Genomic DNA, 21,572 nt, shown 5'->3' on the forward strand with positions numbered 1-21,572 from the left:
CGCGGCTCCGGAGGAAGGGAGAACAATCTAATAACGCCGCCTTCTCGCATCACGGCCCGGCGAATCCCGCCGTCTTCTTTCGAGACGAGCGCCCTGAAGTCGGGACTCGAACCCGCGCGCCGGGGTGCAGAGCGTCAGAAGACTGAAATGTCTTAAACGCGATTACAGATTCTTGAAAGTACTCACGCGACGGCATACAATGTTATCGTCGCCACTCAATTCTCATAGTTGCCTCATGCACGACAAGAAGACAGCGCGCCAGTACACGGCTTTGCTCTTAGAGGTGATAGCGCGCTACAAGCACCAGCTAGCATCGCACTTATCAGCCCGCATCAACAACACAGGTGCACCACTGGCTAGGTGCGTTCCTTAAGACGATGCGGCCCTTTTCGGGTACTATTAATTTTGTATCTACGTTAATCTCAGTTTAAATTATATAATTTTTCTAGTAGCTTATTTGCACAAAATAAAAAATATAAACATCACATACTTATTGCTTAGGAAATTAGCAGTTCAGTTACATTTTCATATTTTTTGGTGAGTTCAATTAAAAAGACTTAAATAGATTACAAAACTGACATTTTTCCATTTAAAGGCAATGTTACTTGATACTTTATGATGTGGTTTGCATTTCTATGAAAAAAAATATATTATTTTACTTGTCTATCAAATTCCTCACAAATTTTAGAACTTTAAAAGGAGAGGTTAATTTAAATTACATTTTCTGAAATTAACACACTGAAAACAGACACAAACACGCATTTGACTAAAAGGAAGCACAGTAAACGAAAAGGCAAAACAATAAACTAAAAGGAAGCACAATTAACAAAATTCAAGTGGATGCACAATCATCGAAAAGGAAGCACAATTGTAAGCACATTGGACAAAGAGGAAGCTCAATCAAAGATAAGGAAGCACATTCGACAAAGAGAAAGCACAATCAACAAAAAGAAAGCACAATTGGAACCTCAATCATTGAAATAAGGAAGCACAATCAACGAGCAGGAAACAAAATCAAAAAAAGATACGTCCTCATCAGTAAGTTACTATAATACAGGCTTCACTTCACACATTTAAAAAAAGGGCGTACATTTTCACGAACATTCAACTCAGTAGGATGTGATCGCCAATTTTACGATAGGATATCATTCCTCCACCTGAAAAAAAATGTTTTAGTTATACTTTGGTAGCAAAATTTCACAAATGAAAATTAACTCTAAATAAAATTGCGTGACTCATTAAGTAAAAAGGTTTTTCGTGCAGAGATTGATTTCTCAGAAACAACCAAAAGCACTCGCAGAATATCAGCAGAAGTCTCAACAGTGAAAATAATTGGCACACGAAGAATACCATCAGAATATTGACAGGAATAATCAGGAGCGCATGGAGTAAACTAATGCACGTTTTTCTTAATACCAGAAAATCACAGAAAAAACTAGAAAATACAAATTAATTAAAAAATAATAAAAATAATAAACAATATAAAAAATAAATAAAAGACTTCAAAAAATTCTGGCTTGTACTATACTCTGTTCTTGTTCAACAAAGGAGTAGATCAAAATCTGGTAGAATATGTTTATGGTTTTCGTGACATAATCCAAGATGGCGTAGTGTTATTATTATAATTTAAGTAATTAATTTTTTTAAACTTTAAAAATTTTCCTGATTTTCTAGCATAAAAATACAGATATCCAAGATGGCTGGCCGTAACGATAAAGGCAACGATATAGAATCCAAGATGGCGGCAGTAACTAATAATGCAACGATGACATCATACACATCTAATATGGCGGGCGTAACGAATTGTGCAACGTTTCTAGAATCCCATATGGTGACCGTAGCAAAATATGCAAAGGTGATTTCTTCATTCAAGATAAACTAATTTTTTATTAAATTTTTTATTTTATTTTAAAGTTTTCTCGATTTTATAGCTTAATATTTGCGGATTTTCAAAATGGTGACAGTAACGATAATTGCAGCGGTTACGTCAAAATTTAATATGGCTGCCATGGCATCCCTCGAAGTAAAGAAATTTTTTCATTTTCCAAATTTTTTGGCAGATTTTTTTCCCTAACAAATATAAATTTTGGCGGATTTTTGCGATTGTTTGGCGACTTTTGAGCCAATTTTGGGTCATTTTTGGCAATTTTTCAAGTTCAAGGTCAAAGGTCTAGGTCAAGGCCCCTCGACATTATTTCAACATGAAGGAATCATAATTAATCATAATTAAAATTAAATAATGTCACAGTGCTGGAATAAATATTTAAATTGTTATTTATTGTGGTTTACGTTACTTTCAAAAGATTTGTAAATTTAAATCACATTTACACTCTTTGAATAATAATATGACATTTTTACGATATTTAGAGTTTAGAGACACGTCTTTTATTTTTTACAGACAGTTTCTTCAAATTGCGACACCCCTTATAACGTAATTATTTCAATATTTTACCTTCATGACACTTGTAATCGCCCATATTATTTACAAAATTTGAAAAATCGTTAAGATGGAAATTTAAGTCATTCTATTTTTGTTGGGAAAGATTCTGGTTGATTCCGTCAAATATCCAAGATAGTTTAGTATTACATTTATATACAAAAAAGTGTATGCGTGGATTTCACGCGCGACACAAGTGAAACTCATTGTGTATCATATATTATTATGTACAGGAAAACTAATTCTCTTTGTCAGAGGTCGTATATATATATATATATATATATATGCGAGTATGAAAGTACACAAGTTGGAAAACATGCATATATGCAAGTATCCAAGTGTGCAAGTTTACAAGTATGCAAGTGTGCAAGAAAGTGTGCACGTGTACAAGTGTGCCAGTATGATAGTTATGCAAGTGTGCAAATATGCGAAAGTGCATATATGCAAGTATGCAGTTGTATGCATGTTTGCTAGTTTGCAAGTACGCAAGTGTGAATGTATGCAAGTGTGCAGGTATTCAAGTTTAGAATTATGCGAGTGTGCAATTATGAAAGTGTGCTAGTATGAAATTGTGCAAGTGTGCAAATGAGCAAGCACACAAGTGTGCAAGTATATTGCGTTATTTCTACCACCCCATACCGGGTCCTCTACCATTTCCCCCACCACGTACCTTACTATTGCCCTCATGCGATCGAAATTTTCGTAACGCTCGAAAATTATACCTTCCTCAACAAAAACGTTTTACTTCAAAATTCTGATCAACTTAAGTCATCCAATTTGGAAAAAAAAAGGCTGTGCTAGTGATACTTTAGGCGTCGACAGAGCCCTCCGGCATTATTCGACCAACTTTACTGGAAGGTGACGGAAGTGGAAGTTTGGCAGCGCTGTACGCACACGCCTGGCAGGTATGCAGCACGTAGGGCTGTGCGCTCACTTATAGCTGGCTGCCTGTCTTTCAGGGGTTAATCGTTCCAGCTCCAGGGTCAACGACTGTTTCATGCTGATGTCGCTACAGAAGTTTCAAGGTGAATACATCAGATGGAACAGCAACGGAACTTATTGTTTTGTGTAACGGATGGGAAATGTATACAATATTATTTACATATTCATATCTTAAAAAATATTTATTATCTTTTTGAAATCGAACAATTTTATATATTAAGATAAATGATGAGTAAAATGGTACGAATTCCAATTATCTATATACATTCGTGTGTCCCTTATATAAGGAATTTTTAAAATTAAAAATGCATACCCTCTATTTCTTTTGTAAATTTTAAACCATACTTAGATTTCAATCGTACCGACTAAGCCCCAAAAATGTGCAGATATCGTGGTACGTTCTCCTATAAAATTATTAAAAATGTATTTTATAGATTAAACAAAATACCTAATTAAAAATTAATAAAAATATTTTTTTACTAATAAAACCATTAAATAACATCAATCAGGCAGGGTAACTTTTCTTAAGGTTGCGTTTTTTACTTTCCGGATATAAATTTTTATGTTTCTGGACACACCACATAAGGAACTGCTTCTGTTCTTCGTCAGCTGTGGTAAGTCCGTAAAAATTTTGCATTAATTTGACAGCCCTTTCAGCAGTGTCATTTATAACCTTCAAAAGACTTACAGTTCTTTTAGTCCATAAAAGCGGCATTATAATCCCAAGAAGATACATCTTCATGAAGAAAACTGTCGTCGATTTTAAGTCGAGAAAGAAATTGTTTGCTCTTTTCCGATACAAAATCATCCAGCGTTTTACCTGAAACAAAACCGGGTTAGTTTTAAAAAAGATAATAAAAAACAAGAGCACAAAAAAGTTCAGCAAACCGTACAACGTTTGGGACATTTCTTTCTTCGATGGGATATAGCTTTTGTCAAAATCTGAGATTTTTTTCTCTCGTTTAGTTGGCAAATATTTTCAATTTAGTTTGGTTAACAACTTCATTGTCAGAGTGATAAAGACTCTCTTTTCACATGAATACTACAGGTGGTGGCTAAACTTGCTTATAGCAGCTATATAAATCGTTGTGTCAAATATTTCGTAGTCTTTTACCGCCTTAAAGAAGCACAAATCTTGGTTAGGTGCTTTAATCACCACTGTGCATTCGAGCCAAGGTTTTACATAAAGTCTGACGATAACCAAGCAAACATCTTGTAGGGCCTTTCTATCCTTCACAGACATTCTGAGTTGAGACTAAAGCAAACATATTTTTAACTAGTAAATCTCTCTCGCCATCCATCGTGCCTAATGCATAGCTCCAGGGGGGCTTGAATTTTATATTATTCTCTGAACATCCTCCTAAAAACACCACACATAGTTCCACCAATTAGTAGAAATCGTCTCTTACAAATTTTTTGTCCAGTTCTGCCTTATTAAACATTAACAAAGATGTAATTTTTGTCTCAGCAACATGTTCTTTTACGAAATCAAGACACAGCTCAGCGTCATTTGAATCGACATTTTTTTCCGATTAACTCTTATGTTTTTGAAGAGCGGAATGTCTGGGCTGTTAGTGACTTGCTTTATATTGGTTTCGAATACAATTTTCGTTACCAACTCATAAACGTGATGGCGACAAGCGAAAAGTAACAAGTCTGTTCCAAAAGAGCACGGGCCCCATTGAAGTGGCCAGTATTCGATGATGTTGTGTCGCAGCACATTATTTGTACCTTTTCATTAAGCTTCCAGTCATAGAGGGCAGCTGAGACAGCTTTGGCTTGATGTTTCCAGAAGAACTCTAGAGTTTTGGTACTGCAAGAAACTGTTCCCTGTCGTCGAACGAAGCGATAATTTGGAAACGTTCTTCTTTTGAACTTCGCACATCCAAGCCTGGTGGTAGTTTTCCATTCCAATGAACGGTAACTGCATCAGGCACGTCAGTTTTTATAGTTTCAGCCCTGGATTTTATCGTCCGAATACGAATTCGCTGGATCGAGTATTTGTTAATGGGGGAAACATCGCTGCTTAGACCGAGCGCTTCTACTAACTAACGCACGAAGAATGTGAACGGAGTCACTTATGCTTAGTTAGCATCGATATAAAGCTGCGACAAGCTTAGGTGATACCATATTCTTTCCAACTCCTTTCAACTTGTTTCAGGCCAGAGATCTCCCGGCAAGCTGACTTCAGAGCTTAGAATCTCTTCTTCATCTGAATTTTGCTGATGTTCCAAGTTATGTACAGTAGAAGTAGATGCAACAGCCAAAAACTCTCTTTGTCTTATATTTCTTTCTTCTTTGTGTAATCGTCTTTGCCTATCACTCTCTTCCTTGTCCGCCAACCTTTTGTCTACACCTGCCAAGCTACCCGGTCATGCAGTTCTCTCAGTTTCTTCAAAAATGCTTTGTCTTCTTCTATTCTCTTTCCTTCAAAAACATCAGCATGTGCAATATCAAATAAGTTAACCAGAATTTTTTAAAATTATTTTCACGTTTCTTAAAAGTCTCCTGAGTTTACTTACAATTTTTTTTGCAGGTCTCTCCAAACATGATATAACTCAACGAGTTCCTTCACGCAGTTAGAAAATGACTTTGTGGGAATTCTTGCTTTTTCCCAAAATATAACCCACTCCCTAATCACAAGATTAGCATTTTCATTGACAGTCAGTTTGACTTCGCGAAAATTATAAAACAAGGCAGCGAGTACTTGTAAAATTAGACAGTTATTATGCATTATTTAAATTTGATAGCTAAGCAGTCCGATAAGAAAAACACCACGTTTATCACTGCGTAATTCAACCGACATCTTTATGCAAAGAACAACAGAGTAATTATAATTCAAAAATCACGCATGGAGTGACAAATTAAACACGTAGTTACAGCAAATATTGTAATAGGAACAATATAGGAAACTTGTAAGAAATACGTGAGACAAGTTATGTAAACGAACCTGACGGCGTGGAGTGTAACTGCATTTCTTTTCACAACGTGTTTTAAGTGCTTGAGATTAGTGGCATCTAGCGACGTGGAGTGAAAACAGCTTGAAAGCAATGCAGTAAATTGTCTCGCGCTTCGCCAACGATAATTGGCCCAAGTTTCCCATATTGTCGTATTGGTATTACGATATTTCGTTACAGGTCACAGCGAAGTATTCGCGTGACTTGTACGAACAAGTTTATATTGCAAGTCGGCACGGGTTAATGATATTTTCAAGGGCTTATATTTTTTTCTATAATATATTGGGTGATTATGAAAGTTTTAAGGGGGTACGTGTCAAAAAAATTTGAAATTCAAAATTCAAGGGATACCCTAATATTAGGGACCGGAAAAATTCGCGGATTCAATGACCTCTAGGATAGCCTCCATTATCCTCTGCACTTCTCAAATAAACACCCGTGTTCATTGGTTACTAAATTGTGAGTCGTCTCCACTGAGTAGCTTGTGATTCGACGCTTCTTTGGTCGATAGTCTCTCATTGGCCCAGAGCGCTCCGGTTAAACCGCGAGACAATAGCAGAACCAGCAGAATTATACACGTTTGAATTTCTGCCTATCACGAAATGAATCCGCGAATTTTTCCGGTCTCTAACTAATATGCATAGACACATACATAAACGTATGCATAAGTATAGACATATATACGTGCACACACGCGCGATGAGCCTGCAGAAGTTTGTCTGATTGAGACTCCTCGCACACAGGTATACATCTAAGTAGATTGGTGTCCAGTGTGTGGTACTCGATGGTCCGCCGGCTGTCTGTGCCATTCAGGACTCGCTCACGAGAGCAGCGCCGCACACAGACAATCTCTGTGAAGCACCGGCGCCGGCAGCTGGCCGGGATGTGTCTCTACGTCACAGGAGACGTCTCCTCCCGCAGATGATGTTAACTTAACGATCATATCTAGCCGCGCTGCACGGCTTTAAGGCTCCCAATGGCTGTTGGCAAAATAATCCTCTCAAAGCGGCGCGGATGAATACCTGTGGGAATATAGTCCCTTTCGTTTGATGAGGGTGGCCCGGCCCTCAGTGGGAAAGGGGGGAGGCGGAAGGTTGGTATCTCGTGAGGGCGGAAGGGGAGGGGGTTAGTTGAATTGGGTATAGTCGGCGGAGTCGACCCAACTTTGACCGCCGTTTCTTATCCCTGGGAACTCGCTACCGCAGCTCTTGTAAATACCTCTGCCAGCAGCAACACAAGCCTCCTGCCCCTCCCAACCATGTCCTCGAGTTGCCTGCCAGAGCTGACAGACCGCTGGCTCTTAGCCGCTAGCTGCGACAAGGCCAAGAAGAAAAGTTTGCCGTGCGCCGAGAACTGCAATGAGATTCTCCCAGGGCCTGCGGTTAAGAAACGACCACAGGACTTATCTCGGAGTGAATGAGGAAAGTATTGGAGGATGAAAATCAGAATTGTTGGCTGGAAGTCTAATGTCTCACCATTGCCCCGGCTTTTTGGTCATCTAGGATTTAAAAAAAAATTGGTTGTCTGTAAAGTCGGTTTACGGACGATAGTTTAACGTGACAACGTCGTAAAAAACATTGATGAAATGATTGTATACTTTTATGAATAAAATTGAATAATTTTTAATGAACTATCACTATTTTGTATGGATACAAAGAAGGAGTGAAATGAAATCTACAATTTAATTTATAAATTTACTTTTATTTGCACTCATTAATTCAAATATGTTTATTACTTTAACGAAGAGATTATTTTAACTATAACTTTTATACATGTTTGCTATTTAACTTCTTTCAATCTGTGTTATTCTGTTAAGGATAGGACGATGATAGGAAAAGTAGGAAACGAATGGGAGTGTTTCAAGTTTAATGTGCCTCGAATCGATGGTTGTTCCAATCGAGTGGAAGAGAGATAAATGCGGCGCAAGCGTACAATGAGCTTAACGGGACACAGCGTAACGGGACAATGTGCGTTACAGGACACAGCGTAACGGGACCATGTGCGTTACGGGACACTTTTTCGTGCGTGCAGCCGGCTTTCATGGATTTATTAGACGTCACGTCTAAACAACAGTATTTCTCAAGAAGGCAAGGTTGAGATTTTTCACCCTAATGTTGCGCACATGAATGTTTATGAGAACGGTTAAAATGAGATGATAGTGGGCTTGTGGTCTCTGAACGTTTTGGTGCCGGGGGAAAATCAATTTGTGAGAAATTATCTGTGTAGAAGATTTGTTTGCCACAGACCACAAGACCCACTGGGTGCTGAGTTATTACTTTCGTCATGCTTAAAATTGCGCTAAAATTTCTTGCATTTGGTATGTCAATTGAGCTGGCTGTCTTTAAGAACACGGCAAATATGGACGTCTCTCGAAAAGGTTTACATTTTGCGCTTGTTTATAATAATTTTAGCGTCAATAATAGAAAAATAGTATACTTTGTATGTACCTAGTTAGTAAATATGCATGTGGTTAAGTGTAACATAAGGCAGTACGCCTTAACTTCGCCACTTAAAATAAGGTAATAAATGAAATGAATGAAAATATTTTTGACGTGACAACGTCTAATAAATCGATGAACGCCGGCCGCACGCACGAAAAAGGATGACTCATTGTCCCGTTACGCATATTGTCCCATTACGCTGTGTCCCGTTACGCTTATTGCACGCTTGCGCCCCATCTATCTCTCTTCCACTCGATTGGAACAACCATCGATTTGACTTTTTCGAGGCACATAAATGTTGAAACACTCCCATTCGTTTCCTACTTTTCCTATCATCCTATCCTTAACAGAATAACACAGATTGGAAGAAGTTAAATAGCAAACATGTATAAAAGTTATAGTGAAAATAATCTCTTCGTTAAAGTAATAAATATATTTGAATTAGTGCAAATAAAAGTAAATGTACGTTGTCACGTCAAAAATCGAAGATTTGTGCAAATGAGGTATGGATTTAGGACCAGTCTCATCTTTGTTTTGTATTTCCCTGAGACACGTGTTGCTACACTATACACACTTCTCTGTAAGCTCGAGCGTGCAAGGGGTTCGCATCGCACCAAAAAGATTCCCGTTCAAACCCTGGCCAGGGCAGACCCGGGATTGTTGCGTGTAGGAAATACGTGGCCACAGGCCCGTGGTTTTTCTCGTGGTACTCTCGTTTCCCCCACTAATGCATTCCGTTCTGCTATATCTCATCAGCGAGACGTTAATGCATAATTCATAGAGACCTGAGAAATTCGCGGATTCAATGACCTCTAGTATAGCCTCCATTATCCTCTGCATTTCTCAAGCAAACACGCGTGTTAAATTGGGTGCTAACTTGTGAGGCAGCTCGACTGGGTAGCTTGTGATTCGACACTTCTTTGGTCAATAGTCTGTCATTGGCCCAGAAAGCTCCAGTTAAACTGCGAGCCAATAGCAGAACCAGCAAAATTGTTCACATGTTTGAATTTCAGCCTATCGCGAAATGAATCCGCGAATTTTTCCTGTCCCTAATAATTAGAGACCTACAAAATTCGCGGATTCATTGACCTCTAGGATAGACTCCAAAGTCCTTTAAATACTCGCGGAAATGACACCTGTTCATTGGCTACTGACGCGTGAGACGTCTCAACTAGGCTGTTCGTAATTCGGCACTTTCTTGGTTTCGTGTTTCCAATTGGCTCACAGTTCCCCAGATAAAATGTGGGCCAATCGCAGAAGTGGTACGAAGGTATAGTTGTTTTGATGCTAGCCTATCGCGAAATATCAGCGAATTTTGCACGTCTCTACTAATAATTCATTTATTTTTATTACCGCTCGCATGCGCCTGTAGAAATGTCAGTCCCCCCGGGAAAGTTACGTTCAGTGACCATGTCGGCACCGAATAACGTATTCTGGAAAATAACCGCGCGATACTTTATTTACTTGTTTGTTTGGGAGACATTCGTACTCGTTGCTCGGCGGAGGCTCGTTAATCTGTAGACTGAGAACTCGCGACGCAGCTTCCGAGAGACGGGCGGCGTGTTTGCAGAGGAACACGAAACGACCAATCAGGACGGATGTCCTTCAGCGTTTCGAATTAATTGATTCTCTTGCGTTCGTTTATGCAAGTCACGAAAAGGTTTGCAAAAAAAAATTAAAAAGGGGTTTTCCGGAGACGACTCGATCTCCTGTGACAGCGGAAAAATGTCACATGTAACTTCAAAGCTTTTAAAACAAATTTTTCGGTGTTATATGTATATAGTTTTGCGTCAAACGAATATGCGAATTAATTTATTAGACAATGAGGCATGCAATATTAAAGTGTACTACTAACAACGGACTTGCAGGAATTTTGTGGAAAAGCTTGGCTTTTAGTTACTTCACAACATGTGCCTGTGGCGAGGCCTATATCGCAAAATATAGACCACATGTAACCACTTATTTTTTAGTAAATTAAAAATGCAAATAATTTTAAAGCGTAACAGTTTTTTTCATTTCATGAAACACTGTTTACTAAAAATTTCGATTTAGACTGCAACCAAGAGTAATATTAAGGGACTGCTTACCCAAGTATTGGAAATTATAAACGAATAAGAAGACTGCTGCCGAGGCATTGAAGTAAATGAACGAGTTAGGGGACTGTATACTGAGTTATTGAAGTAATTAACGAATTAGGGGACTGCATACTAATATACTGGAGTTAATAAGCGATAAGGGCTGCATACTGAGTTGTTGGAGTTGATGGGCGTATTAGGGGACTGCATTTCTAAGGTATCGGAGATAACTAACGAATTGGGGTTGGCACTGAGGTCGTTAGAAACTAAATTGGGGTGAAGCGGCGAGACGGAGAGGCAACGGAAAGCGGCGGCAGGGAAAACGGGAGAACACCGCCGCTTACGGCCGGGAAAACGGCAGAACACCGCCGCTTACGGCCGGGAAAACGGCAGAACACCGCCGCTTACGGCCGGGAAAACGGGAGAACACCGCCGCTTACGGCCGGGAAAACGGGAGAACACCGCCGCTTACGGCCGGGAAAACGGGAGAACACCGCCGCTTACGGCCGGGAAAACGGGAGAACACCGCCGCTTACGGCAGGGAAAACGGGAGAACACCGCCGCTTACGGCAGGGAAAACGGCAGAACACCGCCGCTTACGGCCGGGAAAACGGGAGAACACCGCCGCTTACGGCCGGGAAAACGGGAGAACACCGCCGCTTACGGCCGGGAAAACGGGAGAACACCGCCGCTTACGGCCGGGAAAACGGGAGAACACCGCCGCTTACGGCAGGGAAAACGGGAGAACACCGCCGCTTACGGCCGGGAAAACGGCAGAACACCGCCGCTTACGGCCACGTCCGCCACGCTTCCCGTCAGTCGAGAGAGGTGAGTGACCGTGGTACTGAAGGGTAGCGCAGAGCCTGAGTGACTGCATCGAGAGAACAGTCGCCGAACTCGGCCAGCGAGTTGTCCGAGAGTCCGTCAGCTGTGAACAAGCATTAGCAGCGGAGATCCACCAACACACTCCTCCAGTCCCCGGAAAACCAACCGAATATAAGTTTATTGAGACTTAAAAAAAAAAACATTCATATTTTTTCTAATGAAAAGCATGAATAATTTTATAATAATCATATATAATGTGTTTAAATTTACCAATCAATTATTTATGAAACGATATTTTATGTTCTAATTTTTTTTCCTCTATAAATAAAAATACTTTTGGGTTTAGATGCAAGGTCTTCGTAGCCACAACCATGAAAATATTTTTTTTCCTAACACACCTAGAAATTTATAAAGAACTTGTTTTGGCGTCGATTTAAACGGGCTCACAAGCTACTGCAATTGCTCTGGGGCGCAGGTCTGAAACTAGACTCGGTCTGTTCAGAGTGCTTGTCAGGCTACCCGCACCAACCACCAGGGGGTAGTTGGTCTAGTCCTCTTTTCCTCGCGAAGTCGTGAAGTCGTGAAGGCTCTACACTGCGGGTGGTTTCAATCAGTGTAGTCTGAGCGGGCGACATTGCAAAGCTTTCAACGTGACCTCGTTGAAGCGAGCACCTCGTTCCCTGAATCACGAAGTAAGCTGTTGGCTGAACACTGGCTAGCCTTGTACATCAATACATAGGGACCGGAAAAATTCGCGGGTTCAATGACCTCCAGGAAGAACTCCATATTTCTACGTACACTCGGTTAAATGTCACCCACTCATTGGCTGCTGTCTTGTGAGGCGTCCCATCGTAGCAGCCTGTGATTCGATAAAGCTTTGGTCAGGTGTTTCTCATTGGCCCAGAGTCATAAAGGTGAGTTGTGAGCCAATAGCAGAGGCAGCACTGAGGTATAACTATTTGTATTTTAGCCTATCGCGAAATGAATTCGCGAATTTTTCCGGTCTCTATCAATACATTTAAAAATGATGAGAACATAAAACATCCATATCACTATTCCGATATTCATACATATATTACGTTAGTATGGGAGCATACAAAAATAGTTGCATGAGAGAGGAAAAATAAATCACGCGATTATTTAAACTTGAATCACTCTACTTCCAAGCTGTCGAAGACGCATCCACAATGAGGAACTTTGAACATTTTGAAACTTTTTAAAAGAGTTCGTGTCTTTTTTGGATTTTTCGGTCTTTGATGGAAACCGCAATCAGAGGAAAGCGGGAAAAAAAAACCAGGGGACTTTGCTCTTACGCTTTGCTTAAGAAAAAGACGCAGTGAAACGGCGATCCCAAACGCAGTTTGTTGATTTTTCAAAGTCTACGAAACGTAAAAAGAAGAAGAATCTCGCTAGTGAGAAACACGGAGATTGAATATATTTTTTTTTTTGCCCGCAGACACGTAACGATAAGTACGCGAATATTCAAAAGCGAAAAGAAAAGAAGCTTGCTTTGATGTAGGCGATACCTGTTCGGCGTTCGTTTTCTATTGCGCCTGCCCGGAGTGGTGCAATTAGTCGTTATCTTCGCAGTTGCTTAGCTACAAGCGTGCCGACTCCTACAAAGTGACGTGTTTATGAAAGTAACTTGTAGTGACGACGTATCTCAAACAAAACGGCCATTTTCATTCGCAATGTGTGTTGGATCATTAAATAACACATTTCAAAAAAAAATATTATCCCTAAATTTGTATGAATTATATTTACACGTAATAACAAAAAGAACATAAATATTTTAACGTTATAGTTAGCTATTTATTTAGTGACAAATACATTGGGTCTCAGAAAAAACTTAGTAAAAGAGTGGAATCTACTTGCTTTACGGGTCAGAAACCATAACTTCAACACATCATTGGAAGCAGCAGTTACGTGTTCAGATTAAATAACTGTACCAAATTACTCAAAACCATGCAATTAATTATTATTTAACTCTCCTATTAAAAAGTAAAGATTTCAAAAAGTAAAAATGTTAAGTAAACAAATATAAAGATGACGAAGTATTAAATATGGGTTCGCAGTAAATACTACTAACAATTTATTTGCACATATTAAGCAAGCTTTAAATTGAACACATATTTTTAGAATAACTTTATAATCATTTAAGCTAAAACGATGATGAAACCTACTAAACATGCTATTAAACTGAAACAATTACAGACCATAAAATTTTTAACGTCCATAATAATTACTTACTATGTTATTAATAATACACAAATGTGTATATTAAAAATAATACAGAAAGCTAAATTCAAAGCTAATGAGACGGGTATGCCTCTCAAAGAAAGTTCTTAGTAAAATTTAAAAAGAAGTTCCATTTATGCGCTCAAGTACTTCTTCGGAATAACTAAAATGTAAGGTAAAAATATAAATGTTCGATAAGGCGCATGTATCTCATTTATAGAGCTTATTGCGACGTATAACATACAGTTGAGTCAGCTGTCGTTACTTTTGATTGAAATTTTATTGTGTTTAAAAAAAAGGCATATTTAATATTGTACACGTCATTTCCTCCAAGCATTGGCAGGATATAAAAAGTTGTTCTACACTTTTACGGTAATATAGAGTACTTCACTTAAGCGAATGAATTTCATGACGATCCACAATGGTTTAAAAACGACAGTGGGAACTATACTTGAAATAAATTCTTCAGCGGCGGTTAGTTTTAAAAGGTCGACGCAACTTACTCGATCACACGCAGCGGACATTCAACCAGTAGAGGAAAAAAACACACGCCACACCCAGTGTAACAAAGCAGCACACACAGCAACCCCAATGTGTCACAGCAACAAATACAGCACATCCAGTGTGATACAGCAAACTCACAGTACACACAGTGTGCCACATCAGCACACACAGCACAAACAGTGTGCCACAGTGTGCCACTGCAGCACACACAGCACACTCAGTGTCACATCAGCACACACAGCAACCTCAGTGTGCCACATCAGCACACACAGCATAAACAGTGTGCCACAGTGTGCCACAGAAGCACACACAGCACACTCAGTGTGTCACATCAGCACACACAGCACAGTGTGCCACAGTGTGCCACTGCAGCACACACAGCACACTCAGTGTCACATCAGCACACACAGCACACTCAGTGTGCCACATCAGCACACACAGCATAAACAGTGTGCCACAGTGTGCCACAGAAGCACACACAGCACACTCAGTGTGTCACATCAGCACACACAGCACAGTGTGCCACAGTGTGCCACTGCAGCACACACAGCACACTCAGTGTGTCACAGCAGCACACTCAGCACGCCCAGTGGGCTACAGTAGAACACACAGCACACCAAGTGTGTCACAGTGTGCCACAGCAGCACACTCAGCACGCCCAGTGTGCCACATTAGAACACACAGCACACCAAGTGTGTCACAATGTGCCACAGCAGCATATACCGCACACCCAGCGTACCTTAGCAGCACATACATTTAAAGTTATTGCGAATTTTTTGTACTAATATATTATCATAATTAGAGCCACGGAAATTTCGCGTATTCATTTAGTCGCAAGCTAGATTGCAAACCTCCACACTGTCGCACTGTGTTCATGATTGGACCGCAGTTATCTGGACACACCCCTCTACGACCTTGAGCCAACGATGTCCAGCTAGGAGTGAAGTAAGCGAATCAGGTAGTGCCAAATAACAAGGATAAAAAAGAAATCAACCAATGGGAAAGTAAACATGTGTCGAGCACACCTATAACTTTGAATTCTATCCTGAGGCCAGAGGAATCCACGAAATTTCCGGGACTCTAATCATTATATGTGTTTTTACTTTATTTGTCGCACATCACCATGTGAAGGGAAGAGCATCGTGATTATGAATTTTAAAATGTTTTATAGTAAATTAATATGGTATAAAATGCGATATTAATAACTAATATATTCTAAAATTTTAAAGGCATTTTTAATGCTACGCTTTTTATCATGTCATGGCAAAAAAAATAGTTTGTCAGATTTAGATATGTATCATAAATTATATATATATATATATATATATATATATATATACAAATATATATTAACTTTTATCTCGAGTGCTGTCGGGGCAGGTCATTGACTTGGACTAGGAGTCCTGTATTCAAAGCTGGTGTTCGATAGAAACTGGAAATTTTGCGTATTCATTTTAAGATTGGGCTTACAATTCAAATACTTGTACCTTTAAGCTGAGCCAACAATTGGTTCAGTACTGGAGGACTCTGGGACAATGAGAGACAATCAACCAAAAAAGCATCGAATCACGGGCTACCCAGTCCAGACATATCATAAGTCAGCAACTAATATCCATGTGGCATTTTTCTCCGTAAAGAAAGAGGTTTTTGAAAGCCAACAAAAAGGGACAGGAAAAATTCGCGGGTTCGATAACCTCTAGGGTAGACTCTGAAGTTCTCGGTATACCCGGGAAAATGCCACCTGCTCATTGGCTGCTGACTTGTGAGACGTCTCGACGGGGTTGCCTGTGAATGGCTGCTTCTTTGCATGAATGTTTCTAACTGGCCCAGTGACATCCAGATGAACTGAACGCCAATAGCAGAAGCAGCGCAACAGTATAAGAAAATAAATTGTAGCCTATCGCGAGATGAAAACGAGAATTATTCTTGTATCTACCTATGACTAGGGACAGGCATATTTCGCGTAAAAACCTGAACGTCCACTAGACTGCAAAAAGGTATACCCGCACCAGCGGTTTATTCCATGTGATTGGCGGCCGTCTGCGAGAGAAGTCGTCGCCTTGTTTCACCGAGCCACTCATGACGTGTTTGATTCCGCACTGACTTCATGTGATTGATGTTGTCACAATCGACATGAACCTGAATGAAACTCGCCCAATCACGGAACACAGACGGTGCTACATTGTTTTGACTTTCAGCTTGTCTCGGAATCTTTTCGCGAAACATGCATGCCCCTAGTTATGAGCTTATGACAATACGCGAGAGAGATTTATTTGTAAAGACCGTTTAAATTCGCAGATTCATTTCACGATAGTTTGAAATTCATACAAATATACCTTTAAGCTGCTTTTGCTATTGCCTCACTGTTCGTCTGGGCGACTCTGGGCCAATGAGAAACCCTCAACCAAAGAAGTAACGAATCATGGGCAAACCAGTTGAGACGACTCACAAGTCAGCAGCCAACGAACTGGCGTTATTTGCCCGAGTATACAGAGGACTGCGTAGACTATCCTGAAGGTCATCGAAACCGCGAATTTTTCAGGTCCCTATTTATTTGTAAAATGAAAAGAAGAAAAAAAATTGTTCCTTGAGAGGATAAAGTAACAGTAGGATTGGAGTGTCCGTTCGGGGCGGGCAAACAGAGGCAAGACGATAGCCTGTGTTCGGGTACCTACCTCGTCATCAGCCCGGCCAGTTAATTTACTATGTTGCTAACTAAGTCAATATTTGTCGTCCTGGAGGTAAGTGGTTTGGCCGGGGCTAAAGCTACCCGCGCCGACTGTGATTAATAAAGCGACGGGGGGTGAGGGGGAAGGGCCATGGAGTGGCGTCCAGACCGGAAGGAAGTGGTTCTGACGGTTTGGGCCGAACTCAAGTGCCCTGATTGAAAACTAAAACACGATTATTAAGTTGCGGCGCGGGGTTGAACAAGTGCGCAACCGCCACAGTTACCCGCTGATCCAATTAAGAATGCCCTTTCTTCCCGGGACCCCAAGGGAAAAACTGAAGGGTCCGGCAGTAGTATGTAAAAGGGGTACCGAGCCCTGGCTTCTGGCTGTGGAGCTGGAGATGGTCCGCCATCTTGGATTGTGACGTCATGGCGGCCATATTGGACTCAAAAATTCCTCAAAATGACTCAAATTGATTCAAAAATTACCGTTTTGAGGAAAAATTTCTCGTTTTCTTCCTCAAAAATTCAAAATTAAGATTTGGAAAAACCTCAAAAGTCATTTTGCCTTAGAAATAACACAACTTCCTAAAATGGGGTAAAAAGTCCTAAGAGCTAGCCGCTCTAAGCCGCGGACGTCATCTAGGAGTACGACGTCACCGTTGCAATTTTTGTTACGGCCGCCATCTTGTAAATCTTTATTCATTATCAAATTTTAATGGAAAAAAATGGTTGCCTGTAAAGTCGGTTTACGGACGATAGTTTAACGTGACAACGTCATAACAAAACATTAATGAAATGATTGCATACTTTTATGAATAAAATTGAATCATTATTATTTTAATAATAAAAGAATAAATAATTGAAATTATACTAGTAATCAGATTTTTAAAATGCAGGAATAATTAACCTTTATTGCCGAAATTGTTGTTGTAATAAGCAATGAAAACCACATTAACTTTTCACTTCACTTTATAAACAGTCGACGAAACAGTTCACGTGTAGATGACTTGTAATTAATTTCAAAAACTAGCGTTTAGCTATAAAGTTTAAATATAATTATGAACAAGTTTTCATATAAATAAAATGTAATCAAATATCTATCATCAATTATATGAATCACCATAATTTTTTAGTCAATTATAACATAACTTATTATTACTGCACTCGCCGACAGATGCTACTTTTTTTAATAATAAAAGAATAAATACTTGAAATAATACTAGGAATCAGATTTTTAAAATGCAAGAATAATTAACCTTTACTGCCGAAATTGTTGTTGTAATAAGCAATGAAAACCACATTAACTTTTCGTTTAAATATAATTACGAACACGTTTTCATATAAATAAACTATAATCAAATATCTAAAATAACCTATTATTACTGCACTCGCCGACAGATGCTACTTTTTTTAATAATAAAATAATAAATACTTGAAATTATACTAGTAATCAGATTTTTAAAATGCAAGAATAATTAACCTTTATTGCCGAAATTGTTGTTGTAATAAGCAATCAAAACCACATATTAAAATTCGTCGAGAATATTTTACATTTTTATGTCTTCCAGTGCTCAAAATGATATGCAATTGTGGCCCTGGGCACGAAATTTTATTTATAATTCATTAATAATAACGCCCATCGCGATAAACAAAGGAAAATATGTATTAACGAGTGCCTGGTTCCCGCGGCAGCTAATAGAGAGCACGATTCGTTCGGTTCACGTCCGTCACCGTAGATTGCAGCACCATAGGGGAATAATATTATTTCGTTTTTATAATACGAATTTATAACAAATACGCATCCCAAATACACCAAACTTAATAATAATTAGAGACCGGAAAAATTCGCGGATTCATTTCGTGATAGTCTAGAATCCAAAAACGTTTGCCCTTTAGCTGCATCAGTGATTGGGCCACAGTTAATCTGAATGATACCCGGCCAATGAAAAACCTTTAACAAAAGAATTATCGAATCACTAGCGTCCTAGTTAACAGGTGTCACGAGTCAGTAGCCAATGAGCAAATGTAATTTTCCCGTGTGCATAGAGGATCATGCAGTATATCCTACAGGTCATTGAAATCCCGAATATTTCCTGTCTCTAATAATAATGTTACAATATTTTTTAAAACATTGTGCAAATGATCCCGGGTGTAATTTGAATTATTATGAGTAACTGTAAAACACCATTGTTCGTTAAAAACGTATTTGAAAATTCAACATTACTTTTAAATAACTGTACCGATTGTACTGAAAATCGGTGGACGATCGTTAAATTATATAATAGTAATAACTCAAACGACGAAAACATGATTGAAAAGTCAAATCGATTGTTGTTCCAATCGAGTGGAAGAGAGATACGGCGCATGCGTACAATGAGCGTAACGGGGCACATCCGTAGTGGGACAATGTGAGTTACGGGACACTTTTTCGTGCGTGCAGACGGCGTTCATCGATATATTAGACGTTGAAACGTCAAAAATTATAAACTTCATAAAATGAATTCATTTATAACATTTTGATAATTTTTTTTTAAAAAAACATACATTTACTGCATGGAACTCGGAGTCCTCGGTTCGAACCCGGTGAGGGCAAAAAAAATGACGATTGATCCTGATTTTTTTTTTAATTAAAAAAAAACTTATAAAATAAAATTATAATAAAAACAAAAGTCCGTCATCTTGAATTTGTCCGCCATCTTTAACTATTTTATTTATTAACGAAAAAATTTGGAATACATTTTAAAATAATAAAAAAAAAATTCACACCAGCAACTGGTATGACGTCATGTCCGCCACCTTGTCTTCGTCTACAAGAGTATGCTAGCGCCATGTTAGTATAATTTTCTGTCCACCATACCATTGTCCTCAACGGTTGGCATTGAACTTTGACCTTGACCTAGATATTTGACTTTGACCTAGATATTTGACCTTGACCTTGAAATTTGACCTTGACCTTGAAATTTTACCTTGATCTTGAAATTTGGACTTGACCTTGACATTTTACCTTGACCTTGAAACTAGAACTTGACATTGACCTTGAATTTTGACCTTGAACTTGAACTTTGACCTTGAACTTGAAATTTGACTGCTCAGTAGGTAACTGCCTCCTGATGATGGCGACTGCAATGTCGACCGAAACGTCGGTGAATGACCTACTGCTCAGTAGGTAACTGCTTCCTGATGATGGCGAATGCAATTTCGACCGAAACGTCGGTGAATTATTCGCCAAGGACGCCGCCACAACCCAGTAGCCAAGCAACTTTATATGTTATCGAAAGCGCCCGTGACTGATGTAATCAGTCGGCCAGCCGACCGAAGGAGATTCTTTGTGGCGGCTCTAAGAGGGGGGGGGGGGGGTGGGAGAAGGCTGTGGAAGCGCGGGCGGGAATTAATATCGTGATTGCGGCGCACAAATTAATGTAAGCTGGCGGCAGGTAGCGCGCGGAGCGACGCTAAAGTGGCGCCCGTCTGCGGCGACCCGCGGGACTAAGGAAGGGAGGGGGCAGGTAGTTCCTAGGAAAGACGCGGGGAGCGCTGCCCTTCCTCCCGCCTCGCTGCCGCACAGCTTTATCTGCCTCTGCCGGCCCCCACCGCGTGCTGTGTGTTTACCGCGACATCAAAGTGGCCCCTGCCTCCCCCCGCCTCGCCGACCATTACGTAATTAATCTCTTTTCGTTCGTTTCATTTAATAAAAACACTCCGCCATATTGGCGCGCGCCGGACGGGAGACCGCGGTCAGACGGTCGTCCACGCGAGTATGACCTTGGAGGGGGGGGGGGGGGAGCCTTTTCACGCTTCCCTCCGACTTGGGGCGAGCTGGTCCGTTTCTCTGCGCGCAGCCGACTTCCCGGTTCGAGTCCCGGCCAGGGCAACTGAGGAAATTTGAAAGAAGTTATCGTGGTTAATAGATAAAGACCTGAAAAAATTCGCGGGTTCATTTCGTGTTTTGCTAAAATTCAAATAATTATACCTTAGTACTGCGTCTGCAATTGGTAGAGACCTGCAAAATTCACAGATTCATTCGGTGATAGGCAAGAATTCAAACACATATACCTCTTAGATAATTTTGCTATTGGCTAACTGTTCATCTGGACGAATCTCAACCAGTTATAAATCCTCAACCAAAGAAGGATCGAATCACCGTGAGACGACTTACAAGTCGGCAGCCAATGAACTTGCGTTATTTGCCCGAGTGTACAGGGGTATGTGCAGTCTATCCTGAAGGCCATCGAAACCGCGAATTTCGCAGGTCTCTAACAATTGGTTTACTGTTAATCTCGAGGACTGAGGGCCAATTAGCGACCTTCACTCATAGAAGTGTCGAATCACAGACCACCCAGTCGAGACGACTCACAAGTCAGCAGCCAATGAACAGTTGGCATTAGCCCGAGTGTCTAGAGGATATTGGAGTCTTCCCTGAAGGTCATTGAACCCGCGAATTTTTCCGGTCTCTATTAATAGAGTGTTTCCGATTTAAAGATT

General features: G+C 40.0%; 1 protein-coding gene across 1 annotated transcript in view; it reads left to right on the plus strand.

Annotated features, from left to right (window-relative positions):
* The first annotated feature begins 235 nt into the window (after nt 1–235).
* Nucleotides 236–21,572, plus strand: part of LOC134529943 (melatonin-related receptor-like) — a 72,365-nt gene continuing 51,028 nt past the window's right edge. The window contains exon 1 of the mRNA XM_063364489.1: nt 236–360. Coding sequence (XP_063220559.1) covers nt 236–360 — 125 coding nt within the window. The remainder of the gene's footprint in view (nt 361–21,572) is intronic.

The sequence above is a fragment of the Bacillus rossius genome, chromosome 2, assembly GCF_032445375.1.
Source record: "Bacillus rossius redtenbacheri isolate Brsri chromosome 2, Brsri_v3, whole genome shotgun sequence".
In the NCBI taxonomy this organism is placed as follows: domain Eukaryota; kingdom Metazoa; phylum Arthropoda; class Insecta; order Phasmatodea; family Bacillidae; genus Bacillus; species Bacillus rossius.